The sequence below is a fragment of the Chinchilla lanigera genome, unplaced genomic scaffold (assembly GCF_000276665.1).
Source record: "Chinchilla lanigera isolate Chin_1 unplaced genomic scaffold, ChiLan1.0 scaffold00022, whole genome shotgun sequence".
Lineage (NCBI taxonomy): Eukaryota > Metazoa > Chordata > Mammalia > Rodentia > Chinchillidae > Chinchilla > Chinchilla lanigera.
In genome coordinates, this window is record NW_004955423.1 from 15226850 (window position 1) to 15245960 (window position 19111).

The following is a 19111-nucleotide window of genomic DNA, read 5'->3' on the forward strand; positions in this document are numbered from 1 at the left end:
AAAAAAAAAAAAAAAAACAGAAAAAAAAGGAGCAGGAGGAACCTTAGTGGTAGTTTTTAGGGAAAATGGGGTGGAGAAGAGTTGTGATCAAATGTCATTTAATAAATGTTTTTAAAGGTTAAAAAAAGATTAAAGGTTAAAAAAAACCTACACAGTAATAGTTTACTTAGAATACTGTTTAGGTATCATAAACAGTAATTCCCTTTCTTTCATTCATTTAATCATTTATTCATTCAAGTCAGGGTCTACACTGGCTATGTTGCCCAGGCTGGGCACAAGTGACTCTCCCACCTCAGCCTCCCCAACAGCGGAGACTTTAAGGTAGATGCCACCACACTCAACTATCCATCCCTACTTACATGACAGTACAGGTATGTATATGTGTAGTGGGAACCCTGTAGAGAACACAAACCGAGGAGGGTTAGTAATGGACATATTTCCTTAAATTAAAATGCAAGGCTACTATAGTATTTTTTAACAAGATACAAAATTAGTGTCTGCATTCTAAAATTTTTATTTTACTAAGCAGTGGTGAGATTATCAACAACTCATCTCTTTATTAAAAGAAAATTAGAGTCAGATCCTCTCTCCCCTAAATATTTACAATTTACAAGGTCAAGTTCTCATCTAGGGTGAGGGTATTAATCTTTAGTTGATGGCAAAATCCAATATAAAGAAATGATTATGTTTTCAATCACATCAGAGAACTTAAATATGTATATTATTTTGTTTATCAAAGTTAATAGCAACAAAGTTTTATGCATAATAATATACTGGGGGAATGTATCATTCTATTCTAGTGAGATATACACCAGATCTAAGTAAAAATCCTAATGACATTTACATTGTTTTTGACACTTTAATCAAACTTGCTTATTTGGACTCCTTTTTTTATAGTTACAGTGTCAAGAGAAAAATGTTTAGATAGTGAGAATTAATGACAGTATTTATTATAAAAAAAGTAGTCTTTTAACTTGTGCCATCTTCATCTTCTACATTAGGTTTATGATAAAATAATAAACTTTCCAATTCATAAATCACTCTGCAGTGCATTATAAATTAGTACAGAAGCTGAGAGAATGGATGCGTTCTAGTCTCAGAAGAAACTATTACTAAAATTCAGGGCACTTAAATACTTGAGAACAAATGCCTTCTAATATTGTACTAATGCATGTGCTGAAAACTTTTTCAGCTGCTGTTTGACTCTTAAATGGGCCATATTTAGTCCTGAAATATCTAATATTAGAAAAATATGACTTCCATTCCCCAATACTTCTTGTCCAAGAATACATAAATGTTTTTTTTTGTAACCTATTAATAATGCTTTAAATAGTTGAATATATAACCTCAAATACAAGTATGTCCAGTGGTTATAAATATCTCCCAATCTGGCACCAGGAAATATTGATAGTGCACTGCTTAACAGCACAGATTTTGGAGCCAGATTCCGGTTAGAATTCTGGTAACACTGCTTACTAGCTGTGTGGCTTGGGATTTAACTTCTCAATGGCTCAGTTTCCTCATCTGTCAAGTGGGGTTAAGATGAATAAAAACTTCGTAGGGTTACTGTGGGGATTCAATGAGATAAATATGTGATACATTCAAGTGTGATGGACATATATGGAAGTGTTCGTTACTTTTATAATGATCTTATCAAAATGAAATAATTTTTCTCCTACAAAATATCACTATACCGGGCTGGGGATATAGCTCAGTGGCATAAGCGCCTGCTTGGCAAGCGCAAGGTCGTGAGTTTGATCCCTGGTACCGCAAAAAAAAAAAAAAAAAAAATCACTATACCATATAAAAAGTTCTTTATTTATAATCACACACACAAATATGCACACAAAGCTGTCCAACTAAGCAGTTCTTTCCAAATATGCCAGTTTATAGCTACTACTTCTTAATCTTGATTCTATTAAGTTTAAATCATAAAAAATAAAGTTTAAAACATTAATAGTTCACATGGGTAGCATTCAGAGTAGGTCAAAGCTAATGTTTATTTTAATATATGTGGGTTGCTTTTTGTTTTATTCTTTTGAGACAGGGTCTCACTATGTAGTTCAGGTGGGTCTTTAACTATGTAGCCCAGACTAGCCTCAAACTTGTGATCCTCCTGCCTCAGCCTCGGCCTTCCAAGTGCTAAGATTACAGACATGTACCACCAAGCCTAGTTTATATTATTTTTGAGACGGGTCTTGCTATGCTGCAGAGGCTGTTCTTGAACTCCTGGGCTCATCTCACCCTATTTAGGTAGGACCACAAGCATGGACCATAGTGCCCAGCTAATACTTTCAAATCTTTATCTTTGATTCTAGGGTCAGATCTTGCCAGCCTTGATGTCTGTTGATGCTTCACAAGACTCAGTCATACGGAGTTACTTGATAGCTCTCTAGAGGAAACTTACCTATCCTCAAATCTTCTACACCTCTTACAGAACTACCACCAAGAAGCTACATATGTCTGAAGGGGAAAGAAGAACTAAAGACCTAATCCTAGCTATGCCAATTAATAGGTGAAAAACTTAGGAAAGACATTTTTTCTGAATTCCTAACTCATAAAGGTTATTAGAATAGGATGAGATATTGCACCTAAAAGCACTGAAATTTATATTATGACATAGACATATAAATCATTTTCATTATTTTGAACACTGCAAACTATTTTGCTACCCCTTGGGAGTCTACTGACTCAGAAAGTTTTATCTGGCATAAACCAATACCAGATTCGCCCTCAAAAGACTTGACACTCTCAAAGACCTCATCCCCTTTTCAGATCTCTAACTCTCTTAAACTCTTCTTGGTGTTAAAAAAGAAACAGTCCTAAATTCTCCCCCTCACAACATTTATAATACAATTTACAAAACAAATGCTTTGTCACGTGTATCTATATATGTACACATACATCTGAAATAAATTAAGATTTCAAACTTTCTGTAGCTACAATCTGATAGCTAATATTCTTAGTAATACTCAAATGTTTAACTGTTCCAATATTAATATAAAATTAAGGCATACTAGGGTGTCTATTCCACTATTTGACCTGTTTTTAAGATAATATTTAAAGGATCCACCTTGCAAGACCTTTTCCTGAAAGATCTACAATTTAGACCACGCACACAAAGCCCCAAAGCAAAAGAGCATAAAATGTATTCATATAAGGAAGAAAATCCAAAACACCTGCTCATGTTAAAGCATAAGAGTTGGGAAGGCTTCCCTTAAAAAGATAACAGAAAAAAGTTACAGTCAGATTAAGTTTCAAATGTCACTTTATTTGATGACTGCTCTTTTGTGCTCTTCAAAAAGTGCTCAGGGGCCAGGAATGTTGCTTAGAAAGAGAGGAGGACCCTGCTCTCCACCTCCAGTACTGCAAGAGCAAACAAAAGAGGTGCAAATTCAATGGCTTTGGTCTCTGAAACCTTAAGGGATAATTTATTTTGCAGGCAGTAAAATGTTTTCTTTTTTGGTTTTCTTAGTAACGTGGAAGGTTCCTAACAGTCTCACGAATATCTTAAGCTTACACGAGTATTTACAATAGATCTCAAACCAGCCTTTAAAAGGTCAACAGGAGTAAGAGCTTCTCTAGTCATAACCCTCCTTGGACTACTGTCTATCTCATCCAATTGTCCCAGGACTTCCATCACTACTGCAGTGATCCTGTTTTCAAATCTTGATAGTGTCACTGTGGGATTGAATACTTTTCCTGCACAAAGCACGATAATAAAACAGACACACTACTGTGTTTCTGAGTGACCTCTGACCAGAGGGCCAGTTTCCTCGGGTCTCTCCCACAATGATCTGCCCTCCTCCACCAGCAGCTCACCTCCCCCCACCCCATGCTCTGCCCTGGCCGCTGGGCAAGCACCTGGTGAGGTGAATGCCCAGCGTACACACACACAGAACAGACCACTGAGGGGAAAGTGAGAGGTGAATTCCTATCAGTTGAAAAAGAATGAAATACTGGAGCTGAGGATTTAGCTCAGCGGCACAGTGCCTGTCTGGCAAGCACAAAGTTGTGAGTTCGATTCCCGGTACCGGAAAAAAAACCCCAAAAAAGAAATACCTGTTTCTTAAAAAGTCTGCATTTCATTTTCTATTAAAATATATTTAGTTTCAAAAATAAGCTGCACATTTAATTTTGTTTTATACTAGTCTTCAAAAAAGTTTTAAAATTAAATGCAAAAAATTTAAAAGTATATGCCTTTAAAAAATAAAGTAGAGGGCTGGGGATTTAGCTCAGCGGCACAGCGTCTGCCTGGCAAGGTCAAGGTCATGAGTTCAATTCCAGGTACCAGAAAAAACAAAACAAACAAAAAACAATAAATAAATAAAGTAGAAATAAAATTGCTCTGAAAAGTTTATAAAAACTACAAGTTATCTGGAGATACTCATAGATCAGGAATATTTTTAAAAAATAAATTTCCTTTTTGGGAGGTATAACTGACATTCTGTGATGATATTAAAATGTACTTTAATAAAATTTCCAAGTAATATCCTTCTTTATTATTCTTTTCTACAAGTCTCTGAAAAGCTTACTACACAACTGGTAAACACATAGACAGCTAACATACTTTCCTAGCATTCTGGAATCATTTAAAATAAAGTGCTCTTTAAACTAATACTCAATATTGGAATTCGCCAAAAGAAACTCTAGGTAGAATATTTAAGTTATTTTACTATATTTTGATAAACTGATAGTTGATTATAATGCCTTACATCAAAAGATCACACAGTTATGGTACTACTGTGCAACAAAAATATAAAACAAACTACAAATGCAAGTCACATATATCAGTTAAATATTTATAGAATACACACCTTTAAAAAAGCAAAAAGAAACATGAATTTTAAGAATTTATTTTATTTAACCCAGTAAATTCAAGATATTATCATTGCAACATGTAAATAATAACAGATTATTGATAAGATACATTACATTCTTTTGGAGGGATTAAATCATAGAAATTTCATCTATATTTTATACTTACATAGCTTGTCAATTCAGAGAGCTACATTTTAGGAGCTTAGCAGCCTCATGTGGCTAGTACATTGGGTAGTGCAGGTCTAGTGATTTCTTCTCACTACCAGTGTTAATGATCCAATTTTTGAGAAATCTCAGCCTATGAATTTAACTGCATCTCTCACACACACACCCTCACATACATGCTTAGCAGAAATAAAGTCTTACCAATTGAACTTTAAAGGGAAGGTCATTTTTATATAAAAGTTAATTTTATTATAGAATAATATTCTATTTTATGGTATTATAAGATATATTCATTATGGTATTATATTTTTCATCTACAAAATAGAATTTTTTCCTTTTACAGTATTGGAGATTGAACAAATGGCCTTCTGCATTGCTACTGTGCTACCAGGACCTATAATCAAGTCCTTTTTTTTCTTTTTGTTTTTTTGAGACAGGGTCTTCCTATGCATTTCAGGCTGGCCTTGAGCTCACTTTGTAGCCCAGGCTAATCTTGAACTTTCAACGATCCTCCTGCCTCAGCCTCCCTCCTGTGTGCTGAGATTATAGGTGTGTGCCACCATGCCTGGCAAGTCTTTCTATTATGTACACTACATCAGATATCAAGGCAATCCTTGCTGAGATCCTACTGTGTAACACCACTGTGCCAGGAAGGATAAAACAGGGTAAGGCTCTCAAGGGGTCTGTACTATAAAGATATAAAGAATACTTATTATCTATTGCTGCTTTCAGCATACAATGGGAGAGATGAGTAGCTGGAGACTGTATGACCTACAAAGCCTGAAATACTATCTGGCACTTAACAAGGTATGTTTACCAAACCCTGCTTTATACAGATTCTTTTTTTTCTTCATTACTGTGAATTGAACCAAAGGCCTTGCACATGCTAGGCAAACACTCTGCCACTGAGATACACCCTAGGAGGCTGAGGCAGGAAGATCCCCACATATTTGAAGCAAGCCTGGACTACATAATGAGTTCAAGCTCAGCCTGAGTTACATAAAAAAGACCCTGTTTGAAAAACAAAAACAAGGGGCTGGGGATTTAGCTCAGCGGCACAGTGCTTGCCCGGCAAGTGCCAGGTCGTGAGTTCGATTTCCAGCACCGGGGCAGGGGGTGGGGGGTGGGGGGGGTGGACCTTGAAAAACAAAAACAAAAAAACCCTCATTTCATGTAGATTGGTTTATACAGGGTATTAACTCCTGGCCAACAGTGCTGACTCACGCTTGACAAGCTTACTAACATATCTATTCCCTCATAAGGCACACCACGGGCTTCTGGCACATAGGGATACTAACCAAAATAGTGAAGTCACCACCAAAAGCCCAAAAATAAAACAAAATTAAAAATGTAGAATATGGAAAGACTTGTGTACAGTAGAATACCTAAAATAAAAATGCCAAAAGTGCCTGAGGTGGTGGCACATAGCAATCTATAATCCCAGTGCTCAAAGTACTCAGGAGGCTGAGGCAGGAAGACTGCAGCAAGTCTGAGGCCAGTCTGAGCTACAGAGTGAATTCAAGGCCAGCCTGAACCTTGTCTCAAAAAAAGGAAAAGCACTACCTTGCTCAACTTCAGCTTGTCCATAAAATGCAAATGGCTACTCTGCGCATGCTCATCTGCAAATGACCTCAAAAGCACCTTATTGATTTGGAGATAAAAACAAATTTCAGTGAGTAGGCAACTTTGCAGATACTGAATTGGCAACAGGGATCGACTATATGATGTGCTAGTACTACGGTAACAATCTAAATGACCTAGGATCAGTATAAACACCGCTTTTGAGCAGCAGCAATATTCATACACTGGCACCAAAGGTTGTGCCTCTGACATAACATTTGCTATGGACAAAGCAAGTGGGATGTGCGTATGAGGTACTCCCCTCCTTCCCACGGCAGGAGCCCTTCACCTACCCTGTTCGGAGACCCAGGCTGCTGCTGGGGTTAGGTTTCCCACACCTACAACGGAACATGGCCCAAGGGAAGACGAAAAGCCACTGGAAACACTTAAGCAGAAAGACACTAACTTCCACTTTCAGCACAGAAAGGAACACTGCAAGAAAGGGGGAAAAGACCAGCCAAAATGCAAAGCAGTCCTTCGGGTAGGGCATCATGCTGTAGCAGTAGAGCTGGTGACAAGTGGTTAACTTCTGGATAGACTTTAAAGACACAGTGAATAGAAGTTCCTGATGAATCAGACATACATATGAAAGAAACCAGTGACACCAAGTTTTTTCAGTTTCAGCAAACTGATAGAATTGCTATTATTAAAATGGGGAAGGAGTTGGGAGTTCAATACTGGAAATATTAGAATGTATGGATATGTCTAGTAGACATTCCAGGAGGCTGAGGCAGGAGGATTAAAAATTCAAGTCAAGACAATTCAGGGGCTTAAAACAATGTAAAAACTTTTAAAAGGGCTGGGGATGTAGTTCAGTGGAAAGGCCCTAGATTTAATCCCCAGTACCGCCCCCACTGGGGCAAGTCAGGGTTCATCTGATTGCTAGCAATGGCAGGGATGAGGGGACCACGTGTGCAGGTAAATGGAACTTCTACCGCTTATCAGTCATGACTGCAGCGCATCTGGACTGTCGCAACCACTAAGCTGTCATTAGGAAGCTAAACCGACACACTGAGGTCAGAGGACAAAGATGAAGAGAACAGATTCTGAGGGCCACTCTGAACCTGGACTTTGTGTTTTCATTTAAGTAATCTAGTAAGAGCTTTAATTATTTATGTCAAAAGTATCTGGATACAGTCACTTAATTTTTATAATTATGTTTAGATTACCAAAGAGCAAACAGACCCCAGAGAAGGTTAAATAACTTGACAAGGTTACTTGAGCACATGACTGAAGCACATCTGCCTCCAAAGGTCTATTAAACTGGGTCACAGCTGTGAATTAAGAGTGGGTACACATGAAAGAGGGGAATGGGGTTCAGAATCGGTGAGGTGATGAGCAGGAAGTAACAGAGAGGGAAGGAAAAGGGGAGTGCTCAAGGAGCAGAGAAACAAAAGCAGCCGGCAGAGGTCTCCTGCAGCGCACAGCAGCGCTTCGGAGGAAGGACAGACTCAGGCTGTGGCCATAAGGGAGGAGCTGTTTGGAGTGGTGCGGGATGCATGCCCTACTACTCACTGATACCTACTATGCAGCGTACCTTATTTTATGCACTTGGGAGTGCTGAGAAGACAGAAGGCCCTCGGGAGCTCAGTCTGGCACGAGGGACAATAAGCACAGCAGCAACTAGAACTTTGCTGTGTAGAGCATTTGGGGCCAGCACTGTCAGAGGCGCTCAGTGGTGGCTGAGCTGATACAGTTCCCTGGAGTGACTTGGCCGTGAGCCTCAGGCCTCTGCTCACTTTACATACAGAAAGAGACACTGATCAGAATGATTAGCATTCACAAGATTATTTCAAGTAACTTACCTTCCACTAAGAAGCATTTAATGAACAAATGATCTCTCTGATTAGTCAGCTTTTCCCATTCTGACTTTTCAATCCACTGCTTAATAAACCAGGCTATTATTTACTAGACTGACACAAATAATGGTCTGAAAGCAAGAGAATCCTTGTAAACTGAATGGCCCGACTTCTGGAGGTGGGATATTTGTTTACTGTATTTACTGCTACACAATGTCCACATTTATGCTGAGTAGAATAAATGAACAGATTAATAAGCAGCTATTAGATGCCAGGTATTACATTAATATCAAAGATGAATGAGATGGTTCCTGCCCTTAGGAGTCTACTATTTAGGGGCTGGGGTTTTAGCTCAGCAGCACAGCGCCTGCCTGGAAAGCGTGAGGTCATGAGTTCGATTTCTGGTACCAGAAAAAAAAACCAAAAAAAAAAAAGAGTCTACTATTTAAAGACTACAAGCAAAATCTCTTGCCAGGTGTGGGAACACATGACTATTAATCCCAGCACTCAGAAGCCTGAGGCAGGAGAATCCCTGTGAGGTCAAGGACAGCCTGGAATACAAAGTGAGTTCAAGGCCAGCATGAACTGCATAGTGAAGCCCTATCTCAAAAAGACAAAAAAAACCTTGTTTTTTTATGAAGTTTATTGGTACATTTCAGGTATACATAATGATCATTTTTTCATCACAGGGAATTTATACCTGCACATGCTACATCTTGATTCTTCTTTTTTTCCCTTCCCCTACCCTCCCTTAAATCCTTTTCATTCCTTATTTACAAAAGCTTTGTTTCCATCTTTTCCTTTTCTCATCCTTTTCTTTTCCCCTCCTTCCTTTCCCCTCCCCCCTCCCTAGTTCCCCTTCCCACTTGAACATTTCCTTCCTATAAAATCTCTTGATTCTTATTTCTATTAACATACACAGTTAAGGAGCAAAATCTATAAAAATGAAAAGGTAGCACCTGCCCAAGATGAAGGGAGTTTACTTTAAGCTACAGATACATTTATTTACTTATTTATTTGTATGGTACTGAGGATCAAATCCAGGGCCTCAGTAAATTGCCCAGACTGGCCACCACCTCACAATTATCCTATTTCAGCCTCCCAAGCTGGGATTAAAAGTATGTGCCACAAGGCCTGGCCTTCATATAGTTCCAAATTTAAAATAACAAGAAGAAGCTGGGCGTGGTGGCGCACGCCTGTAATCCCAGCACTTAAGAGGCTGAGGCAGGAGGATCACTGTGAGCTCGAGGCCAGCCTGGGCTACAAAGTGAGCTCAAGGCCAGCCTGAACTGCATTGCGAGACCTTGTCTCAAAAAGACAAAAAATAAAATAAAAAACAACAAAACAACCTACCATTCTATCTTGAAAAATTACTGTTCATATCTTTAATTGCTACAATTAATAACACAACATAAACAATGATTATGGTAAATCACATGAAAACAGTAACTTCACATGCTTCTAAAATATTTAATTCCTTTTTCCCTTACATGTCCCTTTCAAATACTTTTAAATGAAGTGAGAGTATTAGTTAATATGAAGCAACATAAAAAAACAAACAGAATCAGAAGGCAAATTCCAAAGAGATCACTGCTATAAACAGACACGGAAATGTCAGCAGGGAAGCGAAGTCCCACTAAGACACAACCACAGAACTGTGACCCCAAGTGCGTCTTCAATCTCATACCCACCCATCTTCAGCTAAGGCTTTCGCTGGCAAGGATTCTTGGTTTTGCAATAACTTATTTCCAAAGAGAAATATAAGCAGAGGCACATGTCCTTATTACAAAAATCAAGACACTTTTAGTTCTGCAGATCCTTTTTTCCTTTGTACCTTGTTAAGGAGAAAATGTCCACCTAAAATTTACCTAAACACTGCTAGTTCATAAAATAAAGCACACTGGATTAGGAATTTGGCTTTGGTTCTGCAATTAAGCTTGTCACTTTATACAAGACCCTAAGCCAATCTGGGTCTTCTTCACTACAATATGAAAGAAATGGACTCAGTATTCTTTGAGGTTTTCCCAAGACTCATACTCTTAAGAAAGTTTGACTGAAGCTACCCTTTAGCGCCCCCAGCCTCAAATGCCCCCAACATTCATAACCATAGATTCTACAATTTGTTGAGTTCTAATTTTGTAGGAAAATGATTAGAAAATAATAAAGGACTTAACTTGGCATCTATTAAATTTTTACCAACACAAAAGCACGAAACCATACTGGAAAACAACGAAGAGTAAGACCTATTCTTTGAACTGCCCTCTTAAACAGATGGGGGGGAAAGACAGAAGACAAATGCTGATATTCAGAACATTTACTACAATCTAGCTGAGGAAACACAATTCTTATTTTGCTTTTTGTGATTCTGAGAGTTGAGCCCAGGACTATGTGCTGTAAGTGCTCTACCACTGGGCAGTATCTCCTATTCTTTCTAATTTCTTAAGATAGAGTCTGACTAAATTGTTTTGGTTGGCCTCGAACTTGCAACCCTCTTGCCTCAGCCTCCCAACTAGCTGAAATTAGAGACATATGCCATGACAGCCAGTGGGGAAACTTTAAAACTTCAAGTTTCTATTAAGTACTCTTTTTCAGCACCAGGGATAAACCTAGGGGCTTTGATAAGAAAAACAATCAACTATAAATGCTTACTTTTGGAATGGAACTCATGGCCTTGTGCTTGCCAGGCAGGCGCTGTGGCGCTAAGCTATATCCCCAGCCCTTTGTCTTCAGACAAGGTCTCACTATGCAGTTCAGGTGGCCTTGAACTCACAGTGATCCTCCTACCTCAGCCTGCCCAAGTACTGCGATTACAGGCCTGTGCCACCACGCCCAGCTTAAGCCTTACTGTTTTTTTAAAAAAAAAAAAAAGTCTGTGGTGCTAGATATTAACACCAGGATCTGGTGCATGCTCCTTCAGCCCCCTTAAAATACTTTTTTAAATATGGATTTTCATTTGGCCAAAAAAAAGATAAGTATAACAAATAAATGATGTATCTATTACATGTATTTTATATATATGGATATATGATCCACATAGGGAAGAAAAAATAAATGATTCAGACAAAATGGAGAATGAGAAAAAAATGTTTTAGATGTTTTGTTTTTCTGCATATACAGGTTTGGAAAGACATTTGGGAAATAAGACCAATTTAAAATAAATTATGGCCTGGCGTGGTGGTGCACGCCTGTAATCCCAGCACTCAGGAGGCTGAGGCAGGGGGATCGTTGCGAGTTCGAGACCAGCCTGGGCTACAAAGTGAGCTCAAGGCCAGCCTGAAATGCATAGCGAGACCCTGTCTCAAAAAAACTAAATAAATAAATAAAATTATGATTTTGATACATTTGTTATAAAAATACAAAGAAACTTGGAGTCAGATGTTAACACATACCTTAAATATTTTAAAATCTTACTATAAAAGTAAATTATGACTACATTTATAGCAGCTTTATTACTATTGTATTAGAAAGCATGCTGCATAATTGGCTAAAATCACTCATAAGCTAGATTGTAAGGCCAGTTTTTCAATACAGATGCTTCAAGAGTCCCATATTTTCCATTAGCACCTTAAGTACCAAAAGGCTGGGAGCGTCAAGTCCTACCAATAGGGGCAGAGCTTGAAACCTCACACCTGGCAATTCCGCCATATGCTGCGATGCAGTGCTGTTATCTCCTATGATCCTGATGAAAGGACAGATCCTGCCACAGCTGTGTGCAGAGAGCCAAACAAACACTATGCACACATTGAAAGGGGCTCTTTGTATGATACAGTAAATGTGCTTCTTCTCCATTAGGTGTGAATCAAGGGGCTAAAGAGACAGCCCAGTGCTCACCTTCAAGGGCAAGGCTGGATTCAATCCCCAGTACCACAAAAACAAAAAAGGAAGAAGACCTGGGAAACACTGTACATTTCAGAATGACACTTACCTGCCCCTTACATACACTGTACGCCTTCACTGAAGAGGTTCTGAATAGCAGAGAAAAGGTGTTCAGTTTTCCAACAAATTTTGTTGTAAGTATTAATTGTTCCAAAAGACTAAAGAATTTTACTCAGAATTCTAAGAAGAATGTAATCTAAAAATTCTTGATATACTTCTTTGGCAGATGGACTATTTTGAAAAGAAATCAGACAAATACTATCATAGGCGCTATATGGTAAAGCAGGGGGATATTTAATCAGTCCTATCCCTGGCTTGAAAAGACTTATAGCGATGGGGACTCCAAACACATAAGCCCCTCAACGATGTATCTGAAAAATAATACTACAGCCCGGCGTCGTGGTGCATGCCTGTAATCGAAGCACTCGGGAGCCTGAGGGAGGCGGAGCACTGCGAGTTTGAGGCCAGCCTGAAAAGCACAAGATCGGCTCAAAAAACAAAACACTAATCACCAAATACAGACAGACAGCCCTCTGTATCTAAGGGCATTGTTTACAAGGCCCCTTTCAGATACTAAAAGCCTAAGGATTCTCAAGTCCATAAAATAGTACTGTATTTGCATACAACCTATACACATCCTACCTTGTTTTTTTCTTTTTGGTGCTGTGGATTGAACTAGGGCCTCACACATGCTAAGCATATGCTCTACCACTGAGAAATATATCCAGTCCCTCATATAGACTTAAATCATCTCTAGGTTACTTATAATCCCTAACATATTGTAAATGCTACGTAAAGGTAAAATTTAGGGAAAAATGAGAAGGAACAAAGTCTGGACATGTTTTGTACAGGTGTCATGTTTTCCCAGAATATTTGTAATCTGTGGTTTGTTTAATCCACATATGTGGAACTCACAGACATGAGGGGCAGACTGCATATATTTGCATGTATATAATATATGCTATAAAGCACTACATACATTAGGCATATTACTACCCACCCAATGCAACTACTAGTAGAGAACACAAGATTACATCCTGTTACACAGTATATGAGTACTTTAAATTTTATAAAAGCAATTATTATTGTATGAAAAGAGATGCCTTCTCAGCCAAGTGTGATAGCACATACCTGGGAACTGAGGCAGGAAAATCCCAAGCTTGAGGCATGCTTGGATGACTTATTGAGATCCTGTGTCAAAATTTTTTTTAAAGTTTATTTATTTATTTTTGTCTTTTTGAGACAAGGTTTCACTATGCAGTTCAGGCTGGCCTCAAGCTCACTTTGTAGCCCTGGCTGGTCTCGAATTTGCAACGATCCTCCTGCCTCAGCCTCCTCAGTGCTGGGATTATAGGCATGCACCACCATTCCCAGCTCCCTGTCTCAAAATTTTAACTCCCTTCTCCCCCATATCAAAAAAAAAGCTATATGAAAAAAAAAACATATAGCTGAGTATATAGCTCAATGCCAAAGTCCTGGGTTCAAGCCCCAGTACTGCCAAAACAAAAAAAAAAAGAGAGACAGGGAAGCAGGATGAGATCTGCCTTCTCATAAAGTTGGTCTAAGTCTTGATAAAAACTAATGGAAATATTTTTAAAACTCAAATAAAAAATGTTAAGTTGTGAACTATACCCTAGAAAGTATGAAGAGCGAGCCAGGTGTGGTGACTCACATCTGTAATTCCAGCACTCAGGAGGCAAAGCAGGAGGATCACTGTGAGTTCGGGACCAGACTGGGCTACAAAGTGAGCTCAAGGTCAGTCTGTACTGCACAGTGAGACCCTGTCTCAAAAAGACAAAAAAAAAAAAAAAGGAATTACAAAGAGATATAGTTGTGCCTCGGTTCACAAACACTGTTGTGTTTGCTAACAATCTGACTCCCAAACAGAAGCATTTGGCAAAACTTTGTTCTTGTTTGCGAACTCCGCACTGGATGGCAAATATGACTGCAGCCCTTTCCCATGCAAACACAAACGCGGCCATCTTTTCTAAAATCACGTAACACATTAAATTCGTGAACCAAGGTACCACTGTACATTTTCATTGCCTATCTTTCTCGAGACGATTCCATTCTTCTAAATCAGGTTGCCTGAGCTCAAACTGCAGCTCCAACACTAACATGTGACCCTAGGCAAGTGAGTATCTCCACACCTCAGCAAAATGGAGATATTAATACTAATCTCATAAAGCCGGTTATGAGAACAAATGGATTAATCCATATACAGAACTTACAACAGTGCCTATTATGTTTCCATGGGTTAAGCCCAGTGAAGACAAAAGCACAGCTCTTACTGTCATGGATCTTCTAATCTACTAGGAATTCAAAGTAAACAACAAATACTATGCATAATTACCATCATATAGTACATGAGAACAAACAGGAGCCCTCAAGTTGGAGTTCTGGACAGGCTTTCTGGAAAAAACTGGGAATTACCACGCAACAGCAGAACAGGAGAGGTCAGGTCATCACACATGTAGAAAGGCCCACTGGCTCTACCCTTATGAACAGTGGGAAAGGCAAGGGTGGTAATACGCTGGATTCGGGGTAAATCAACTGTCATGAGCAAGACAGTACAAATTTGGCATTTGAATTAAACAAGAAATTCTTGATAACCCAGATAGAGATGATGCCAGAGCAGCTACTTAAAAGGAAACCAAAGTTCCTGTTTTTTAAAAAAATTATTATCTTTTATTCTTGGCTACTTTTTGGAAGCTTAAATTGCCCTCTTTTTGTAATATACTGGTGAAAGGAAGAACTTGTGATTTACTAAAGTGCATGGAAGTCACTTAAATCTACATCCTCTGGAATAAACTTAGTTATAAAGTTTGATTTGACTAGTTTTAATACTAAGCTACAGGACTCAACAAGAGTATAAATGGTTTTGACAAAAACTCAGGAACTAAGAACACTTATTTAACTTAGAAGTCACAGCTAGCTTTCCCACAGTTCAGTTGATGTTGCAGGATCCTGTTTTACTAAGACTATTTGAACTATTTGAAGTATACTACATCTTTTCCTGATCACGAAATGAGATGATTTACATATTTTAAGAGTACCAATTCCCAAGCTGGGCGTGGTGGCACCCCCCTCAAATCCCAGCACTCTGTAATCCCAGCACTCGGGAAGCTGAGAGGCAAGAGGATCTTTGCAAGTTTGAGACCAGCCTGAACTGCATAGCAAGAGTCTCAAAAAGATACCCACCCCACAAAAAAAGAGTACCAATTCCCATTTGCATTGCACTTTACCACTTTGAAGACCTTAGAGGCGCCATATTGGAGGACGGCCAGGCAAGTTATGACCACTAAGTGGGTGAGAAATCTGAAACAAAGACTAAAGCACTTGCCTAAGCTTTAAAAAAATAGAAACTCAACATTTATTCATTTAACAAATACCTTCAGTGCCAAAACTACGTGCTAGGGACTGACAAGGATGGTGAAAAAGTTCCTGCTCTCTAGTTTTACATTTTAATAGAAGAGAGACATAAACAAGTAAACACAAACAACATAATTTCAAATAAATTGTATGAAGAAAATATGGCAAGCCGATAGTAACTGCAGAATGACAGTCGTCAGTGATCTAAGGAAGTAGCATCTGCAGCAAGGCCTGAATAAAAATAAACTGTATGGGCACATCCTAGAGAGAGGAAAAGTATAAAGCCTCAGAGGCAAGAAGATCTTGGAAAAAAATAAAACTACCTCACAATTAAAAAAAAAAAAAAAAGATCTTGGACAGCAAGGTGGACAAACAGCTTCAGAGGAATAACAGAGAACAGTGGCCTGGTTATGTGGGGCCCTCAGGCCATTCTAGGAAACAGAATTTAAATGCTACTGGAAATACGGAAGTGAGATCCAATTTGCTTTCACACCAGTTATTAAGCCTTTGTATGAGGAATGCATTGCAATGCCATCAGGAAGAGGCACTGATAAAAGTGTATCCCCTGGAGAGTATTGCTTTGATTGGACACATGGGTGTTTCGTAAAACTTCATACTTTGCCATATAAAGTTTCATAATTTTTTATTGTTTGGGGGGATTTTTCTGTTTTTGTTTTTTTAGAGAGTTTCACTATGTACATAGTTCAGGCTGGCCTTGCACTCACTATGTATTCCACTCTGGCCTCGAACTCCCAGCAATCCTCCTGCCTCCATCTCCCAAATGCTGGGATTACAGGTGTGCATCTCATAATTTTTTAAAAAAATACACTGTAGACATGTCAAGGTAGAAGCAGACACTAACTAGAATGCAACTGCCCAAGACATGTAATCACTGTGTATCACAATATATAGTAGTTTAAAAACAGACAAACAGCACAGGAGTGCTGTGATGGAAATCTAGTCTCGAGAGGAGAGCAGTGGGAGTGAAAAGGAATGAAATTTGGAACACGTACTGGCACTAAGGTCAATAGGTGTTCCGGACAGTGACAGAAACCAAGGCTGACCGGCGCTTGTCAAGGAGGGGTGATTTCGCCCTCCAAAGCTCGCGTGCGTGCAATATCTGAGGACACCCTTCTCACAAGCGGTGATAAGTGGAGGGGTACTGCTAGAATCTGTGGGCAGAGGCCAAGGATGCTGTTACATATACTAAAATACACAGCAGTAAAACATCCCAGAATACCCATACTTACAGAGGAATCTACCAAAAAAACTTTTAAAAAAACCCACACCACCCACCAAAAAACCTAGAAATGCAAGTCATTACTTTCAAGATTCAGAGAAATCTAAAGTACGCTACGGTATACTATACTTAAAACAAAGATTTGGCAGTAAATTATATCAAGATGCTAACATGTTGCTCAAAGGTCTGAGAGGTGAAGTCTAATAAAATATTTTTAAAAATCAATTACTGGTTAATAAATGCCATTTGTTGGGCAGACTTCCTTAAAATAAAAATATAACTGAAAATTTTCTATTTAACAATACCAACAGTTTTTACAATGCTTCTGAATATTGCTACAATTAAATCCGTAGCCTGATAATACTTACTACTTTTCCAAATACAATTTCCACAAAAGAACAGGTAAGAGTAGTGAAAGAAATGACCAGCGCTATAAAGAGGTAATTTCAGCTGGTTAGCAGAAAATCATGGCCCACTTGTATCCACAAGCAAGGGACCGTTAACTTATTTTGGGATTAAAACAGGTGGTCACAGTAGTTTTACAGGCGATCACAAGACTGGAACACACATTTCTCTCACTCTCTCCAGGACTAGCAATGGACAAAGTATTTTTTTAGAACAATTCACAGAAGGCAAAACCGCCACAAACTTTAGAAAGTTCCTGGAAAGAACGTGAGGGGCGGTGGGCTCACTCTGGTATACTTCAGTCTGAACAGAGTAAGACTTCTTTTTTCGGTCTTTTTGAGACAGGGTCTCGCTGTGCAACCTTGAGCTGATATGTAGCCCAGGCTGGTCTCGAACTCGCAACGATCCTCCTGCCTCAGCCTCCCGAGTTGCTGGGATTACAGGCGTGCGCCACCACGCTCGGCAACAGAGTAAAACTTCTAAAGCACCTTACTGGTTCCTGGAACTACTAGAGCCAATCCAGATTTACATAAAATGCTCGGTGAGGCCTGAAATTATTCGACAACTACAGCAGTTAATAGACATCGTCCACAAAAAATCACCTAGCCCGGGGACGGTAATTCGGACCACTACCTTATAGCTGAGAGCGCACAGGTGCGTAGGGAAGCTACCAGGAACAAGGGTGGCTTCGGTCAGGAAACGGATGCTGCTGGCTATAAGGACCTCACTCAAACGAGCAAGGGACGCACAGCATCGCGCCTAAACCTGAGTCCGACGGACAATCGCGTCCCACTGGCACCGCCAGCTCGTCCGCCTTTCGAGCAAAAACTTGGAACGAAGGCACCTCTAGCCCAGCTCCATCCCCGCTTGTGACAGAACTAAGAAACAACCGGGCAGAAGTAAAATACGCGGGCACTTTACTACCCTGGACACCAGGCCGGGCTCCCACCAGGCCCGGAGGACGTTTTCGGGGCGTCCCGCGCGGCGTCCGGCGCGCTTCTCCCGGCCGCGGCGCCCTCGCGACAGTCGCGTCGTCGTCACCCCGGCGGCGACAAGCCCTTCCCCACGGATACCCAGAACGGACTCCGCGGAAAACCCTTCCTGAGATCGCGACCGGTAAGACACAATCACTCCTTTTTCTTCGCGCTTTCTGCAACTCAACCCCAACCGCGGGGGCAGCCCCGGCCTCAAGCCCTCAAGCCCCGGGAACAATGACCCAGCCTCACCCCAACCACGCGCGGAGAGGACGCGCCAAGATCAACCCTATTCTCGCGGTATGTTACGCTCAACTCTCGCGACACTTTCTACCTCTTCTTCTTTCTCGGCTCCACCCCGCCACGGCAACGCGTTGCCTCAGAAACATCGCGGGATTTCCGTCGCTCAGTCTCCGCCTCTTTACGGCACGATGGTCGCACAAGAATGTGATCGAGCCTCGACGGCCGCCATTTTCTTCCTTTCTTAGCAGTTAGCTGGAAGGAGATCCGTGAAGCGGCAGCGGCTCCCATAGTACGGCGATGGCTGACTACTCAACAGTGCCTCCACCCTCCTCTGGCTCCGCCGGTGGCGGCGGCGGCGGCGGCGGCGGTGGAGGAGTTAACGATGCTTTCAAAGATGCGCTACAGAGAGCCCGGCAGGTGAGTGCGGACCGCGCGGCGGTGCCCGAAGGCGCACGGTAACTGGCCGCCGGCCGCGTAGGCCGCTTCCTCCCGGCGCGGGAGTCGGAGGAACGCGGCGCCCTTCCGGGCTGAAAGGCGAGCGGAGTCGCGGCGCCCCGCTCGGTGCCAGCGGCCGGGAAGCGCCGCCGAGGTTCGCG

The 19111-nt window shown here is 40.5% G+C and overlaps 2 protein-coding genes across 20 annotated transcripts in view; one reads left to right on the top strand and one right to left on the bottom strand.

Moving 5' to 3' along the window:
- Window positions 1-18689, bottom strand: part of Dnajb4 (DnaJ (Hsp40) homolog, subfamily B, member 4) — a 32960-nt gene extending 14271 nt beyond the window's left edge. Inside the window, exon 1 of one of the 6 annotated variants that reach the window (XM_005385211.2) lies at window positions 18607-18689. Coding sequence is in view for 1 of the 6 variants with exons in the window: in XM_013514427.1 (XP_013369881.1) it covers window positions 18607-18661 (55 nt within the window). In the remaining 5 variants the exon portion in view is untranslated. The other 5 variants (XM_013514427.1, XM_005385209.2, XM_005385208.2 and 2 more) reach the window with 5 other exon arrangements.
- A 106-nt stretch (window positions 18690-18795) lies between these two features.
- Fubp1 (far upstream element (FUSE) binding protein 1) overlaps window positions 18796-19111 on the top strand; it is a 32984-nt gene continuing 32668 nt past the window's right edge. For all 14 annotated transcript variants that reach the window (XR_001234070.1, XM_005385198.2, XM_005385191.2 and 11 more), the window contains exon 1: window positions 18796-18932. Coding sequence is in view for 13 of the 14 variants with exons in the window: in XM_005385198.2 (XP_005385255.1) it covers window positions 18813-18932 (120 nt within the window). In the remaining variant the exon portion in view is untranslated. The remainder of the gene's footprint in view (window positions 18933-19111) is intronic.